Source organism: Copidosoma floridanum, unplaced genomic scaffold (genome assembly GCF_036245765.1).
Source record: "Copidosoma floridanum isolate Cflo_tuat_1 unplaced genomic scaffold, Cflo_Japanese_pri ptg000009l, whole genome shotgun sequence".
NCBI lineage: Eukaryota > Metazoa > Arthropoda > Insecta > Hymenoptera > Encyrtidae > Copidosoma > Copidosoma floridanum.
In genome coordinates this window covers 1,718,286-1,733,194 of record NW_028321886.1, presented here as the reverse complement: position 1 = coordinate 1,733,194, position 14,909 = coordinate 1,718,286, and the positions used below count along the sequence as shown (strand labels likewise).

The following is a 14,909-nucleotide window of genomic DNA, read 5'->3' as shown; positions in this document are numbered from 1 at the left end:
AAGGAGAGCTTTAGGCAGTTTAGCCCTAGAGCCATTTAATCAATTATAAACCAGCCGCAACTACTGTTGTAAATATAAAATAAAAATTAAACATTGCTTGTGCTATTTGCGGCAAGTTTACAATTTATCTTTTATCCAAAACTGTAAATATATAGCAGATCGATGTTTGGGTAAAAGATACATTGTAAACTTGCCGCCAACTGCATAAACACAGTTAACTTTTTATTTTGTATTTACAAAGTTAGTTGCGGCTGGTTTATAATCATTAAAATGGCTCTACTATAAGTAGTAATAATTATTTGGATCAGCGCCATCTAGCGGTCGAAACTTTTTTGGCCAAAAATTGCTTCTGAAATTCTGAAGGAGAGCTTTAGGCAGTTTAGCCCTAGAGCCATTTACTTAATTATAAACCAGCCGCAACTACTGTTGTAAATATAAAATGAAAATTAAACATTGTTTGTGCTATTTGCGGCAAGTTGACAATTTATCTTTTACCTGAAAGTATAAATATGTAGGTGGTCGATATTTGTGTAAAAGATACATTGCAAACTTGCCGCCAACTGCATAAACACAGTTAACTTTTTATTTTGTATTTACGAAATTAGTTGCGGCTGGTTTATAATTGATTAAATGGCTCTACTATAAGTAGTAATAATTATTTGGATCAGCGCCATCTAGCGGTCGAAACTTTTTTGGCCAAAAATTGCTTCTGAAATTCTGAAGGAGAGCTTTAGGCAGTTTAGCCCTAGAGCCATTTACTTAATTATAAACCAGCCGCAACTAATTTTGTAAATACCAAATAAAAATTTAACGTTGTTTGTGCTGTTTGCGGCAAGTTTGCAATTTATTTTATACCTGAATATTGATTTTTTATATATTTATACTTTCGGGTTACAGAAAAATGGTAAACTTGCCGCAAGCAGCACAAGCAACATTCACTTTTAATTTTATATTGATGAGAGTTGTTGCGGCTGGTTTATAATTGATTGAATGGCTCTAGGGCCTAAAATGCCTGAAACTCTCCTTCAGAGACTTGCATACGGGAAATTAAGGCTTAATTATTCTTAACCTTCAATACATGTATGTTAAAATAACCTCATTGCTGTGTGTTTAATCTGTTCAATCGTGTACAATTTTACAAATTTTCGTTAAAAATGCCGACTGTCGGCGTCAAACGCGACTTGCTTTTTAATGCTCTTGGTAATACATACAGTAAGTTTTCTGTTCTGTATTTTTATGCATTATTGTATTGCTTGATGTAAAACTTTCATTCGATACTGTACCTCTTTTGAACAATATGTGAATTTTGCATTTTTTTGTTTACAGCTGATGATGAGTTTCAAAAGTTGTGTTTCCAATTTGGTTTGGAATTGGACGAAGTGGTGAGTTTTGGCATCTTTTTATTTCACTTTGTAATATCTCATAAATAAGTTTTGTTTAAATTGCTATTATAAAGAAAAGGCGTTCTAATATTTTTTTCTTATATACATTAAAACACCATGTATCTGTTTTTAGACAACTGAACAACAAATGATAGCTAAAGAACAGGGAGTTGAACAAACACAAGGAGCTTCTGATGAAATCCTTTACAAGATAGACATTCCAGCCAATCGTTATGATTTACTGTGCTTGGAAGGTCTTGTCACGGGTCTTTCAGTGTTCTTGGAAAAGATTCCCGTCCCCTGTTACAAAGCCGTAAAACCAAAAAATGTACAAAGGATTACAATGAAAAAAGCTGTAAGTACATCGTTGTAAAAAAAATTTTTTGGCACTTATTATAGATTGTTGACTTTCGATTTTTCATCCAGTGTTTACAAGTGCGAGGGCATTTAGTGGCCGCTGTGTTAAGAAATGTTACGATAACTCAAAGCGCTTATGATAGTTTCATTGATTTACAAGATAAGTTGCATCAAAACATTGGTAGAAAACGTTCTTTGGTATCAATAGGAACACACGATCTAGATACCATTAAGGGACCTTTCATTTATGATGCTAAGCCACCACACGATATCAAATTCAAGCCTTTAAATCAAGATAAGGAGTATACTGGCCAAGAGATTATGGACTTGTATGCTGTAAGAGAAAACAAATATTGTGCATTACTAGTCAAATCGATTAATTTACTTGTTCATTAAAGATTTGTGTCATTTTAGCACCATGCACAATTGAAACAGTATTTGCCGATCATAAAAGATAGCCCTGTCTATCCAATTATTTATGATCAGAATGGAGTTGTTTTATCATTGCCACCCATCATAAATAGTGATCATTCAAAAATAACGCTCAAGACTAAAAATATTTTCATTGAGTGTACTGCCACAGATTTAACAAAGGTAAATTATAGTATATTGTAATGAATTTAGCACAATATTCTAACATGGAAGACCTTTTAGGCAAAAATTGCTGTTGATACCTTAGTTTGTGCCTTCAGTGAGTACTGCTCATCAAAACACGAAGTAGAAGCAGTCGAAGTAGTTTATCCCAATGGAACTGTAAGTGACAGTCCTGATTTAAAATATAGGACTGAAAAAATTAGTAGCAAACGTGCCACAAACTATGTGGGAATCCAGTAAGTTTACTTGGTTGATGGTATTTTTTTTTTATTTCTCTGTAACAATGGTCAAATTGTAATTCTTTATAATTTTAGTCAGTCATCAGAGGATGTTGCAAGACTACTATCTAAGATGTCCTTGAAAACAGAAGTTTTAAACAATGATGACTTGCAAGTGCAAATCCCTCCCACGAGGCATGATGTTATTCATGCCTGTGATATTTACGAGGATGTTGCTATTGGATATGGTTACAACAATATCAAGAAAACAGTGCCACACACTCCTAGTATTGGAAAAGAAGTAATTTTTAAGATTTTAATACAACTTTCATTACAATAGGTTCCGAGATTGTCTATTTAAATTTTTCTAACGTTACAGTTTCCTCTCAACAAACTTACGGATCAACTGAGGGAAGCTATGGCAAATGCTGGATTTACAGAAGCTTTGACTTTTTCATTGGTAAGGATAATTTATAAGTGTTGTACAAATATTTAAAATTGCGTCGTTAACATCTCGATTTGGTATTAAGTGTTCAAGAGAAGATGTTGCTGATAAGCTTGGACATGACATAAAAAAACTACCTGTAGTCCACATCTCGAATCCGAAAACCCTGGAATTTCAAGTAATTTTACTGCATAACTTAATCAAGCAGTTCTTTTAAATCCCAGTTAATATAATTTTTATATAATCGTTTCAGGTTGGAAGGACAACTCTGTTGTCTGGTCTTTTAAAGACTATTGTGGCAAATAGAAAAATGCCACTGCCAATGAAGTTATTCGAAATTTCCGACGTCATATTAAAGGATCCCAAGGCCGAAGTCGGAGCTCGCAACGAGAGGCGTTTGTGCGTGGTCTATTACAATAAAATGGCCAGGTTCGAATTAGTTCACGGTGTCCTTGATAGGATAATGCATATTCTTGAAGTTCCGTGGCACAGCAACAAAGATGATGAGGGTTATCATTTGAGGCCATTGGAAGGTACATACGTCACCATTAAAATTTAGTGAATAATTTGAAAACTGAAGTTATTCTCAATCGTAAATTCGTGACTTTCAGATCCAACCTTCTTCCCTCATCGTTGTGCGGAAGTTGTAGCATATGGAAAGATCATTGGCAAAATCGGAACGCTTCATCCAGATGTTTTAAATAAATTTGGTCTCACTATTCCCTGTACTTCTTTAGAAATTAATATTGAACCATTTTTGTAATTTTTCGTTATTTTGCTATATGATATTTGATCATCACAGAAAATTCAATTGTTCCCTCATTATTTTTTGTTATCTAATTCATCAAAAAAATTCTAAACACGATTTATTTTCTTGTATCAAATATAATTTATGCACTTGTACAAAGCATAACAATAAAAAGGTTTTGTATATACATTCATAGTGAATAACAACTTGAAGCATTTTGAAAACTTATAAAGTACTTGAGATTGTTATTAAAATAAAAAATTATAAAATAAAATGTTTATTTGCCTTCGCGTTTATTTTTTCTTCTGAGTAAAGGATGGTGTGCATCAAACATTGAAAAATCGGACTGGATCGCGTCGTGATAGGTTGATAATATCAGGCATGAGCTCAATATATTTTTCGCTAACGCAAAATGAAGCTCGAACTGTTTTATAACTACAAAATTTTATTGTATCAGAACATTTAAATATGTAAAAAATTATAAATTAAAAAATAATGCAATTATGTAAAAGTATTTCTCAGATTATTTTGAAAAAAACGCGGTAAAATTTTTAAATTTATAGATGTCAATAGTTTTTCGAAAGTCGTGAACATTAAAAGTTTTAATTGACTTTAATAGTGTTAATTATTGTCATTGATGTGATTATTTTTTCCTTGAAACCACTTTAAATAAAAAAGAAATAGCAATTTATCGAAAAATGTTTAATCAATGCCTTCCTTAGTAACAGCATACAAGATTAAAAGTAGCCTAGTCAAAAGATGTAGGAACACGTACTTACATTTAAAATAATGAATGGACGATTGTTATTGTTATGTCATATTTTGCCTGTTAATGAATTTTTAACCTGTTAAGAATAATTAAAAAATCTTTTGTAAATAGTTCACCTAATACTTTGCCATTCAAAATGTACTGTTAAGTAAAAAATGAAAATATTAAAATACTGTTGTAAAAATTGAGATAATAAGTAATATTACGTAATAACAAAAATATTGTTTAAACCATAAAAATGTATCCAAATTTATTCAAGCAACTTGATTTGCCGAAAATCCCCAATGACGTTATCAAGCCAAGTGATGTGGCAGCGCAAATTGAAGGTAGTAGTAACAAGCTTGTAATTTTTTTACCAAGTCAATGCCACCAAAACGACTAATTGAAAATTACGTAATTCGTAAAAATAAAGTTCTTGAAAAAATTCAAGATGAAAAAACGTACCCAGAACTATCTGTAAAGATGTTTTTCGACTTTATGAAGACTGCTTATCAAGTAAACTCGAGTTTCGACGATTTAGCAACTACTTTAACGGCAAATAGTGAGATCGATTGGACCGCCTTGGCTAAAACTACTTTAGATTTTGAAGAATCAGACATTCCATTGAGAGTAGGAGACAATACCAAAGCCGACAAAAATTTGCAAATAGCGTTACAAAAGGTTCTTAAACTATTTATGATTCTCTAAAATCTCAATCAATCCCTTTGGTATGTAGTAAAAAATCTAAAATATTAATATTCACGTAAAAATAGGAGTCAAGCACTTTGAAAATGGGTAAAGAACAATCAAATTGTCCGATAGGCCCAAAAGAAACTGATGAAAACGATAAAGTGATCAAAGACAAAGGTCAGGGCACTTTAAACAAGTCAAGTAGTTCAATACTGGCTGGACCGGAGAATAAAAAAGAACCAATTCTGTCGACCGTTATGAAAAGATGCCTAAGCGACGTTCTCCACGAGGGAATACTTGATTCCGTCCTTCCTTACATGATTTCCAAAACTGTACTTTCACAGCCAGTGATAAAAAAACCCCAAGCGTTTGAACCAAAGAAATCAATTTCAGCTCCAAATATCAGTGAAAGTCGAGCTGTGGGCCTAAACAGTCTCAAAGAAAGAGATAAGGACAAGAGTAAACAAAAAAAGTATTCAGAGTAAGTACATAAATATTTCGAGTTTGTCTTATAAGTCGAACAAAAAAAGTCAAAGTGCATGATATTTTAATGTAGCGTCGAAGTCGAGATCCACGTGTGCGATGAAGCAAAGAACATAAAGAAGGACTTTCGTTGTCCTCAAAAGTTACTGATTCAGAAGATGTGTTACTTTGCGGATGTCACTGCAGGTCAGAAACTCGAAGAAATGGACATATCGGTGCACTGCGACGTCGTCATCTTTGACTGGCTGATGCGATGGGTCAAAAAGGACATAATTAAAAAATCCGAGTGGCCCGTTCTCGAAATCAGCAATGTCATTCCCATCATGGTATCCGCTTCGTTTCTCCAAATGGAACCGCTTCTCCAGAACTGTCTCACCTACTGCCACGACAATATGTCGGAAATACTAAAAACGACGACTCTTCTTACTTGTCTGAGCGATAGTTTGCTAACGAGATTAGCCGATTTGTTCACCAATGCAGAGGTTGAAGCTATAAAGGACAAAAAAGATAAAATTCAGAGCCGACTCTTTTCCAAGCTTATCTTAACTCTGGCTTATCCCAATCCTGACAACGGAAGAGGTCATTTTGGCTCACTGGCTACGCTTTTCAAATGTACAAAGTGTGAAAAAAATGTTGTTAGATCGATTTCGAACTTAGTGCCTTGCGTATCCGGTAACATGAAAATCGACAGCAAAGGAAATCTTCACAGTAAGCATACTAGGTACAAATGGTTCTATGAAAAAAAAAAAAAAAAAAAAAGTGAAACCTGAACGTGGCTAAAACGATTAAGCATTTTATTTATTACATCTAGAGACTTGACTTGGAACTTAAACGAATACATAGTTTGTCTTCGCTCGGAACTGCGCTCCTGGCGCAGAGTTTACTGGAGACTATGGGGCGACTGTCACTTTTTATTCTGCAAGCAGTGCGGAATTTACTTTCCAATCAATCAGATGGACTGGTGTTCGTATCATCCGGAGAATCCGCAGTATTTTATAAACGAGCAGCAAAGGACGACGCCCTTTCCCTTAGGTAGATATCCTTGCTGTAGTCAAAGAGCATACAGGTTTCAAGCGATAACTAATAGAGACGGTTGCAAATTCAGAGTGGGTACTTACAGAATCTTAATAATTGTAGCTTTATGTTTTTAAGAATTTAGAAAATGGCTTTTTGAATTTTATTTAGGAACATGTGCCGAATATAGTTTCAGAAAATGATGAGAGTATTATTAACATTTTTCTCACGTACAGAGAAGTTATTTCTCTCGAAACCCCGCAGCTATTTTTTCCTGAAAAAATCACGAGATTAATAGCGCGCGATGCTTCGCTCTCACCAGGAAAGTTGGCATGTAAAGAAACATTTTGGTGGGAGGGCATGGAAATTTTGCCCGCTCGTCAAAAATTAGGTCTTCTCGGTACGCATTTCTCATCAACACAATTTCATTAAAAGGATTATGATTGTGCTTGTGTTGACTAACTTGTGTTTTGATTGTTGCAGCTAAAATTTGGGGAGGATCAGGACTTCACAAACCTTGTCAAACTTCAATGCAGAAAGCAAAAAAAGTGCGACAAGCTTCACAAGTGACTGAGGCTATTTCATCAGCAGTGTCATCTGAGTCATGCAGTGATGGTGATTATGAGGAAAGCGAAAGTAATAGCAGTTTTGAGGATGATTCTAACGGTGAAGAACCTCACGGCTGGGAGCCAATTGAATACTCTGTTAGAAGAAAAAAGGAAAGAGCAAAAATTCTCAAAAGGTACTAATTTCTTGCATAATAGTAATTGTATTAAGTAATAAGGTACAGATTTACAATAATTTTCAGATGCGAGGGAATGGGTTCATGGAGTGAAAATTTAAGTATAAGGTATAACCAAGACAATCAAAGAGATTTTGAAGAAAAAGCAGCGACGCAAATGATAGCATTATTATCTAAGAGAACGATACTAGAGTATAATCTACATCCCAAGAGTCATTCATTAGTTAAACACAATCTATGGAATAATAATGCTCAACCAATTGGTATATACCTATGCGTTATTTATTTTGTAAATAAGAAAATAATAACAAAATATAATTTTATGTCTAGGTGGTAGTTATGTAAGGCTAGAGGCTGAGTTTTTGAATCAAGTCACTCAAGTTAATAAATGTAAAAGTGCAATGCCAGTTAAGGGATCGATAAGAATTAAATCATCTAAGTAATTGTTAACTTACATGAAATAAATAAAACGAAAACTGTAACATAAATTTTTACAATTTTTTATTAATTCCTTAAGATGTTGTAGGTATTTAAAGATTTTAACGATTAAAACTTCATTCTGTGTGGATATTGGCTACTGCGCAGTCCAAACATGGAGCCTAAGTAGGCAAATACATACTTCTTATCTGGATGTTTCCTAACAGCATCAATGACCTTGTCATCAACGACCTTCTGATCTTCCTTCCTCTTGTCACTTGGTTTGTACCCTTCCTTCTTTTTAGCAAAGATATCACCCTCTTCTTTTTTGGCCCTCTTTTCACGTTGCCTCTTAAAGTAATCGTCATTCAAGTGCTTCGGGACTTTAAAGTCGCTAAGATCAAGTTTTGCGGACGTGGCAATGGTATAGATTTGATTGACTCTTCTTAATGGGCAAGCATTTATTTTGAAAGGCCCTAGAAGGAAAGAGAGAAAAAAATCATGAGATATCAATAATTTATATTTAATATTATGCATTGTAAAAAAGCACTGGATGAAATGATATTTAATAGCACATTGAGTAAATTATTGATGAAAAAAAAATAAAACTACGTGAGCAGTGAATGTGATTAATCAAAAATCATAAAGGATTTAAATCTATTAAATATGGCTGTAGTGCATTAAAAAAACTATGAATTAATAATTAACTCACCTGTGACAAGCAGTAATCCACTTTTAAGTTGTTTCAAAAATACAACTCGCTTTCCCTTGTGTTTACCAGCCAATAGGATAAGGACAGTTCCCTTAGTATAGTTTACTTTGAGGTGCCTTTTGTGATCCTTGAAGCACTTTTTAGATGGGTGAGGCTTGATGGGATCTGTGGTTGGATAATTTGCCCTCCTTTTTTTAAGCAAAACAGTCCTGTTGCCTCCATTTTTTTCACCGCCAATAGTCTTCACGACTGTGCTGCGCTTCTTGGGGACAACCTGTACAAACAAAGTTTCATTTAGGAATTGAAAAACAACTTGTCTAAAAGGTCTTTGAGCATTTGTTTGATCAAAAAAACATCATGTGAAGTTTACCTTCTTGGGTGTCTTCTTGTCAAGAAACTTATAGATAGCTTTTTTGTGGAACATGCGAGTTCTACTGAACCTGTAGACTCCATTTCCTAAACTGTAGTTCCTGGGCTTGCCAATCTTCTTTTTGGGCTTAACTGCAGGTGCAGCTGCCTTTACCTCCTTTGCCTTGGTATCAGCCATCTAGAAGTTAGATCATGCTGATTAGTATGGGTGGATGTGCAGCTAACAGCAGTATTTATCAAAAGTTGCGTGAAACTCTTGTGTACACAATTGCACAGTGTGAAGTCGCGTAATAGGTTAGGTTGAGAAAATTAACAACAGAAAATTTGTGTCATTTGACCAACGAACATGTAACGAATCCGAGCTTGAATAAAAAATAGGTAATGATTTACACTAGTTATACGATGGCAGGATTGTCCGTAATAAGAAAAAAAAATGTTTCGGAAGTAACGACGAGACACTGAACACTTGCTATAACAGACCGTCAAATATTGACTATTTGGATATTTTTAGAAAACGACGGTTTACAATTGGTAATGCAAATATTAAACAAGAGTTTCACATCCTTACAATATTTATTAATATCACAGAAATAAAGATTTTCGCGGATTGTATTTAAGTTCACTCACTACCTTGATAACACGCCACACGACCACTCCGCTAGAAAGAGAAACTCGGCCGTTTCCACAGTACCGTCTGCTTTGTTAAGTACTCTACTACTCTATACATGTGCATCTATAGATGGCGCTGATATCTTTTTTAAATTTTTATTTTTTATTAAAAATTTTTTAATTTAGCTGAGTAGCTCTCAGAAAATTTAGAATCGGGGCTATCTAGGGGCAACGAAACTTAATTTTGTGATTTGAAATGCCTTATTGGTAAACATTTTTGAAGCTCCTATAATGTAGGCCCTTGGGTTTAAAAGTATAATTCTCTAATAGATAGGATATTTTCATTTGGCTTATTTTTTTTATAGTTTGAATGCTTTGAAAGAAGTAAGCCTCGTTGCGATAAGAATTGAAAATTTAAATTTTCATATGCAATGGACATATTTCAATGGGCACTTATGTGTGCTCGAGGTGCGAAAAATGTAAACATACAGTTCCTCTATATATTGACAGTTAAACGTTATCTAAATTTTTCAAATAATTAAATTTATCAAATAAAAATTAGTATAATTTACAAATGACAAAATGTACACCGAACTCATGTTTAAAACATAACTACGTGTCTCTACCATTGGGTTGTAATAAGATGGAAAAATAATACACGTTACTCTTGAGGAATAAATGAGTTTTCGTCACTAAAGTGCAATCGTATCCAGGGCCATTTTGCGGCCCGAGGGACCGTAAGGTAGCCCCAGATATGGATGGCACTTTTGTGCCGAACACTGTTTTTCCTACCAAGGGCACAGCCGGCCTCAAAAACGCCCGAGGCAGAAAAATGTTATTTTCATTGAGAACTTACTTTCATTCATTACAAATGTATAAGGACTTTCAAAACACTACCGTTGATTCAAGTTAGATAAGATTTAGAACACAAGTAACTGACTGATCACCTAAAAAATTATTTACTCCTAATACATACACCAACTCAGCATCTAGATGAATCTTGCGTGATGCAAATAAATTTGTAAACGGATCATATCCGTAACATCTAAAAATCAGGATACCAAAGGGTTGAGGAAGAAATTGACCAAGTTATATTTCATAGATTAATTCTTATTCTTAAATTCAAACAATATTTTGTACAAAATTTTTACACACTGAAAAATTTTTTTTTTTAGAAAACCGTTGAGTCTCATGTACATTGAAAAAAAAACAAATAAATAAATAAATAAAAAAAAGCGGCTATGTTGTTGAATTAAAGTCATACAATTGTAAAATACACAATCATTATTATTATCAAACTAAGCGTGGACCTTACTAGTATCGTTCAATTGTTTAACTTAGTAAAAATTGATTTATAAGTATTTGTACCTAAATTTAAAAACTACAAATTGCGACTCGTAAATTTTTTTATGTTTTAGTTACATTTTCACATGTTTGGCTTGACTGTCAATAAACATTTTTTACATATAAAATAAGTATTTTATTCCTCGCTTGAAACCATTCAACATGTAATGTCTTATTAATCTAACATTATTTTTTAGTAAAGCTCTGTTGACTTTTTATACTACAAATAATTTAAAAGTTACAGTAAAAAAAAATAATAATAAATAAAAAAAACCTTTAATTCAATGATATAAAACGAATAATGCTTGTACAGTTATGAAAACATAAAATTATATAGAAATAATCCTAAATAAATTAGCATGCTATGTTTGCCGATATAAATTTTCTTAAAGAAAGTTGTAATCGCTGATGAGTAAAATATTTTAGTCTTACTATATAAGCACCAAATATCACATTATCAGGCTTTGGCAGTCCACAGTAACTGGTCTTACACTTCTGGAAATTCTTCCACACAACCTGTTGTTAACATAACTTCCTTATTTTTGTACGTTCCACTTCTTCTTTGCCTGTACCAGCAATACAGAACGATGCATAAAATCAGAACTGCAAGCACAGCGGCAAGACTCCAATAAACCATTTCGGCTTTCTTGTGCCGACTTTCTTTTCGGCCTTGCAGTTTTGTCATGCATTTTTCTCGCATGAAGAGCGTGTGATTAAATAACATATCAACGTTTTTACATCCATTCTGGCCTTGACATTGCAGTGGAGTAGTCACAGTTACCTGTACAAGGTAATAATAAAAAGTATATCAGACAAAAAAAACCTAAAGATAATTCATTGAGTAAATTACGAAAATTCTTTAAACTCACTTTAATACTCCACTTGGAAAGTAGTTTGTTGATTATGAGGCAACCGCACCCTTGATCATCAAAAACATTTTTGTCCACGATGAGCTCTTTAAGAGAACACATTGATGCCAGATCTTCGATTTCTATTTTTTTAATTGGATTTCCTGTTAAATTCAAGAGCACAACTTGGAATAAAGACAGAAGTCGTGGCATGCCAGTGAGATTATTCATGCTCAAGTCCAAATGTTCCAGTGGAGACGTTACATTAGTGGATTTAAACGTGCTGTCTATTATTTCGTTATGATCCAAATATAGTTTCCGTAATTTAGGGAGATAAAAAATGTTCTGTGGTAAGTCCCTGATAAGATTGTTGGATAAATCTAAAATTTCTAATTGTGTTGAGGAAGAAAATGTTGTATGATCTATCATTAGCAAGCCAGTAGTTTGAAGGTAAATTTCTTTCAAAAAGGGGTACCACTTTATTGAATCGTTTACTAATTGCGGTATCGTATTATGCCGCGCATCCAAAACCTAAGAGACAAAACAGAAACGTTATTCCTAAAGGAGGAAGAAACTACCGAGACATGCCATAGTTGCGACATGTTTCAAGAAAAACGTACCTCAATTTCTTTGATCAGATCTTCAGGTATACGTTTTAATCCTTGATTAAAACAGTCAGCTTTTAAGGAACCCATTTTTCTTACGTGCCTACACTTTGATTTGGCTTGAAGAATTATTAAGCTAATACCAAGAAGTATTAAACTCATCCCTGAAAAAAAAGTGTTTGATTAAAATATTATAAAGTGTTTGATTCAATAAATAAAAAAATAAAAAAAATAAAAATATACATTTCATCATTAATTAAAAAAAAAAAAAAAATCAAGGCAAGCAGAAGCCTTTTGTGTTTACATCGATTAATTTTGCACTGAGCCTTGCACGCGTTTATGTGCAAATCGCAGTTATGAAAAAGACGGATTTGTAATTTTTTTTACACTGAAAAAAAAAAAAAAAAAAATGTATGCGTCTCTGGACTGGACTCTGGACTGGAGAGTAAAAAAATTATACCAGTACACGTACCGTTTAAATTACTATACAATGAAGTAAATAAAATTTAACGCACTGCAAAATTTTACATCGCAAACCATTGCAAGTACAACATATATATTCAATGTCTAAGTATAAAACACTATCGTCCGTTCTTTAGTACTTAACGCTGACGTCTGAATTCAAAACGCGTCTCCTTATCAAACTCGATCCCCTTACTCCTTACTTATAACTTATCGGCATTAAATATGTGTAAGACGATACACAATCTATCTTCTTTGCTCTCACGTAAGTTTTTCTCTGTTTCAATTACAAGTATCACGTAAATACATCATGTATATATATACACGCGCGCGCGCGAGCAAAGAATCACTATAGTATACTATTTACTGAGAAAAATTTAAGTAATCAAAGTAAGTATATGAATTGTAATTAAAGGACTTAGTTCTTATTTTAATCGTTGATTTCAAATTTCTAAAAGAATTGTCAAAATAACGATCAACTTTTTTGCCATAGTTGGTTTTATTAAATAAATCAAGCCCTCGAATAAGTGCCCAAAGGTAAACATTTTATAATATTTACAGGTTTTTTTGTGTACAGGAACAAATCAGTCGAGACCTTTTACCCGTTGGTTTTAGTCTTTTACGAGATAAACACTTTACGCGCTAGTAAGTACGCAAGCAATACAGTCGCCTTAAAATAATATCAAGTTTCTTTCACCCGAGGTGCTTGGGGCACAATAAATGTAAACAATCATAACATACGCACGTGCTCTTGTATTAATCCCATGATGGCAGTAAAAGTATATACCTACGTAAACACTCCAATAAAAGTAACACACTTGTCCCTTTGTGCAGTACTTTTGCGAGCATGTGAGTCATTTTAAGTATATATCTTTGAAAAGTTATAAATTCCGCGTCGTTGGAAATTTACTTTGGAAAATTCAAGTCTTACGAACTTGAAAAATCTTTAAAATCCTACTTGAAATGAAAATCAAATTTTTTTTTTAAGTACTCACTTGTGATTGCCATTGTTATAAGGTGAATCGCGATGACCCACAGCCGGATAATCGAATTTCCAGTTAGTAGTGCGTAAACACTTCATCAAGCAGTCAAACACAAAAATAATCGTCACCTGGAAAACATAAAAAAAGTATTACTAGTAACGAGATAAGCCTGCAATATGTAGTAAATGTTTTTGAACAATACAAACTTTTACGATGACATACCACAATACGTAACTGGACAGCGAAAGGATTGCCTGATGTACCGCCTGCGGTCAACCGACTTGATCTGGATGTAAGTATTGCCGGAACAATCTCACTGGAAGTGCTGCAAGCCTCTAACTGCTGCAGCGAAGAATGCCGGTGTCGTGTGCAGTCTTTGCAAAACTTGCAACCCTCGTCGCTCGCCGCAGTCGCCGCGGGCCGCGGCACCGCAGCTTAAGTAATCGTCGCTAGATGGCCAATGGGCAATTGTAGCTAAAGCATACGCAACCCATCACTCTCTCCATAGCTTGACATTTCACGTGTCAAGGCTATGTCACGGCAAGTTAGGGGGAAGCTAAGGCAAGTTGCACGTTGAGTTTAATTTTATCTCTAGATCCAAGTTATTTAAATTTAATCATGATTCTTCTTGAAAAAGAGTTCATACGTTCATTTCATTAATGAAACGATTTTGAAATGGAGAACACCATACTTAACCTCTAACTGTGTAAATATCTTTACACACATGGTAAAACTCAAGAAAGTGATGATGGACATGGATTGCATGAGCGTTCTTCAGGGCATAGCAGGGATGTGTCCACTGTTAGATTACGAATGATTTACGGCCCGCCGAAGATTATCATATTCGTATGAAATTCGGTTTGTTTACGGTAAGCCGGTGTGCGATTTAATGAATTTTCCGGCACTCGTGCCTTGTAACTGCCATCCCATTAATTGGAAATCAACAGAAAAAAACAAAATGTATTAATCATACCTATGGCCACGTATATAAATTTACAGCGCAAACATTTTTGTTAAAAAACTATTGAACCCCTCTCCGAGCCGCTTGTGATACAAACCGGAAAGGTACGGGCATTGGTGCTTTGCTGAGGATTATTAATCTTTAATATGTAGTCAATATGTTACAATTATCAAATTAT

General features: G+C 34.0%; 4 protein-coding genes across 7 annotated transcripts; 2 read left to right on the top strand and 2 right to left on the bottom strand.

The window, feature by feature from the left end:
• Positions 1–932: 932 nt before the first annotated feature.
• Positions 933–4,059, top strand: beta-PheRS (phenylalanine--tRNA ligase beta subunit). Its single transcript, XM_014363995.2, has 11 exons — positions 933–1,212; positions 1,327–1,382; positions 1,516–1,737; positions 1,809–2,075; positions 2,154–2,333; positions 2,394–2,569; positions 2,648–2,852; positions 2,931–3,011; positions 3,082–3,174; positions 3,250–3,529; positions 3,608–4,059. Exons 1-11 carry the CDS (start codon positions 1,155–1,157, stop codon positions 3,757–3,759), a joined length of 1,770 nt encoding a protein of 589 aa, XP_014219481.2. The 5' UTR covers positions 933–1,154; the 3' UTR covers positions 3,760–4,059.
• A 692-nt stretch (positions 4,060–4,751) lies between these two features.
• LOC106647576 (uncharacterized) lies at positions 4,752–7,864 on the top strand. 2 transcript variants are annotated; one of them, XM_089589341.1, is made up of 9 exons: positions 4,752–4,839; positions 4,926–5,173; positions 5,266–5,663; positions 5,739–6,386; positions 6,477–6,771; positions 6,851–7,079; positions 7,163–7,421; positions 7,488–7,684; positions 7,752–7,864. In XM_089589341.1, exons 1-9 carry the CDS (start codon positions 4,752–4,754, stop codon positions 7,862–7,864), a joined length of 2,475 nt encoding a protein of 824 aa, XP_089445467.1. The 2 variants fall into 2 exon arrangements, with proteins under 2 accessions (XP_089445467.1, XP_089445466.1); XM_089589340.1 differs by having other exon boundaries at positions 4,752–4,872.
• Positions 7,865–7,905: 41 nt separating this feature from the next.
• On the bottom strand, positions 7,906–9,621 carry RpL6 (ribosomal protein L6). 3 transcript variants are annotated; one of them, XM_089589342.1, is made up of 4 exons: positions 9,550–9,621; positions 8,921–9,097; positions 8,551–8,824; positions 7,906–8,314 (listed from the first exon to the last, which is right to left on the bottom strand). In XM_089589342.1, exons 2-4 carry the CDS (start codon positions 9,095–9,097, stop codon positions 7,968–7,970), a joined length of 798 nt encoding a protein of 265 aa, XP_089445468.1. In that variant the 5' UTR covers positions 9,550–9,621; the 3' UTR covers positions 7,906–7,967. The 3 variants fall into 3 exon arrangements, with proteins under 3 accessions (XP_089445468.1, XP_014219427.2, XP_014219428.2); XM_014363941.2 differs by having other exon boundaries at positions 9,547–9,571; XM_014363942.2 differs by lacking the exon at positions 9,550–9,621 and adding an exon at positions 9,488–9,511.
• A 1,531-nt stretch (positions 9,622–11,152) lies between these two features.
• Positions 11,153–14,081, bottom strand: LOC106646502 (uncharacterized). The gene is made up of 5 exons (XM_089589668.1): positions 13,993–14,081; positions 13,783–13,898; positions 12,341–12,489; positions 11,742–12,251; positions 11,153–11,653 (listed from the first exon to the last, which is right to left on the bottom strand). The coding sequence occupies exons 2-5, from the start codon at positions 13,793–13,795 to the stop codon at positions 11,360–11,362; spliced, it is 966 nt and encodes a 321-aa protein (XP_089445794.1). The 5' UTR covers positions 13,796–13,898; positions 13,993–14,081; the 3' UTR covers positions 11,153–11,359.
• Between the last annotated feature and the right edge of the window lie 828 nt (positions 14,082–14,909).

Bases quoted from the DNA above. Each gene is read 5' to 3' on its own strand.
- LOC106646502 (XM_089589668.1), bottom strand. The intron at 12,252-12,340 runs GTACGTTTTTCT...TTTGTCTCTTAG, and splicing joins ATCTGATCAAAGAAATTGAG to GTTTTGGATGCGCGGCATAA. The intron at 11,654-11,741 runs GTGAGTTTAAAG...TACCTTGTACAG, and splicing joins TTTCCAAGTGGAGTATTAAA to GTAACTGTGACTACTCCACT.
- LOC106647576 (XM_089589340.1), top strand. From the start codon at position 4,752: ATGTATCCAAATTTATTCAAGCAACTTGATTTGCCGAAAATCCCCAAT. The intron at 4,873-4,925 runs GTCAATGCCACC...GTAAAAATAAAG, and splicing joins GCTTGTAATTTTTTTACCAA to TTCTTGAAAAAATTCAAGAT. The intron at 6,772-6,850 runs GTGGGTACTTAC...AATTTTATTTAG, and splicing joins GAGACGGTTGCAAATTCAGA to GAACATGTGCCGAATATAGT.
- beta-PheRS (XM_014363995.2), top strand. From the start codon at position 1,155: ATGCCGACTGTCGGCGTCAAACGCGACTTGCTTTTTAATGCTCTTGGT. The intron at 1,383-1,515 runs GTGAGTTTTGGC...ATCTGTTTTTAG, and splicing joins GTTTGGAATTGGACGAAGTG to ACAACTGAACAACAAATGAT. The intron at 3,175-3,249 runs GTAATTTTACTG...TAATCGTTTCAG, and splicing joins CGAAAACCCTGGAATTTCAA to GTTGGAAGGACAACTCTGTT.
- RpL6 (XM_089589342.1), bottom strand. From the start codon at position 9,097: ATGGCTGATACCAAGGCAAAGGAGGTAAAGGCAGCTGCACCTGCAGTT. The intron at 8,825-8,920 runs GTAAACTTCACA...TTGTTTGTACAG, and splicing joins ACAAGAAGACACCCAAGAAG to GTTGTCCCCAAGAAGCGCAG. The intron at 8,315-8,550 runs GTGAGTTAATTA...CTTTCCTTCTAG, and splicing joins TGGATTACTGCTTGTCACAG to GGCCTTTCAAAATAAATGCT.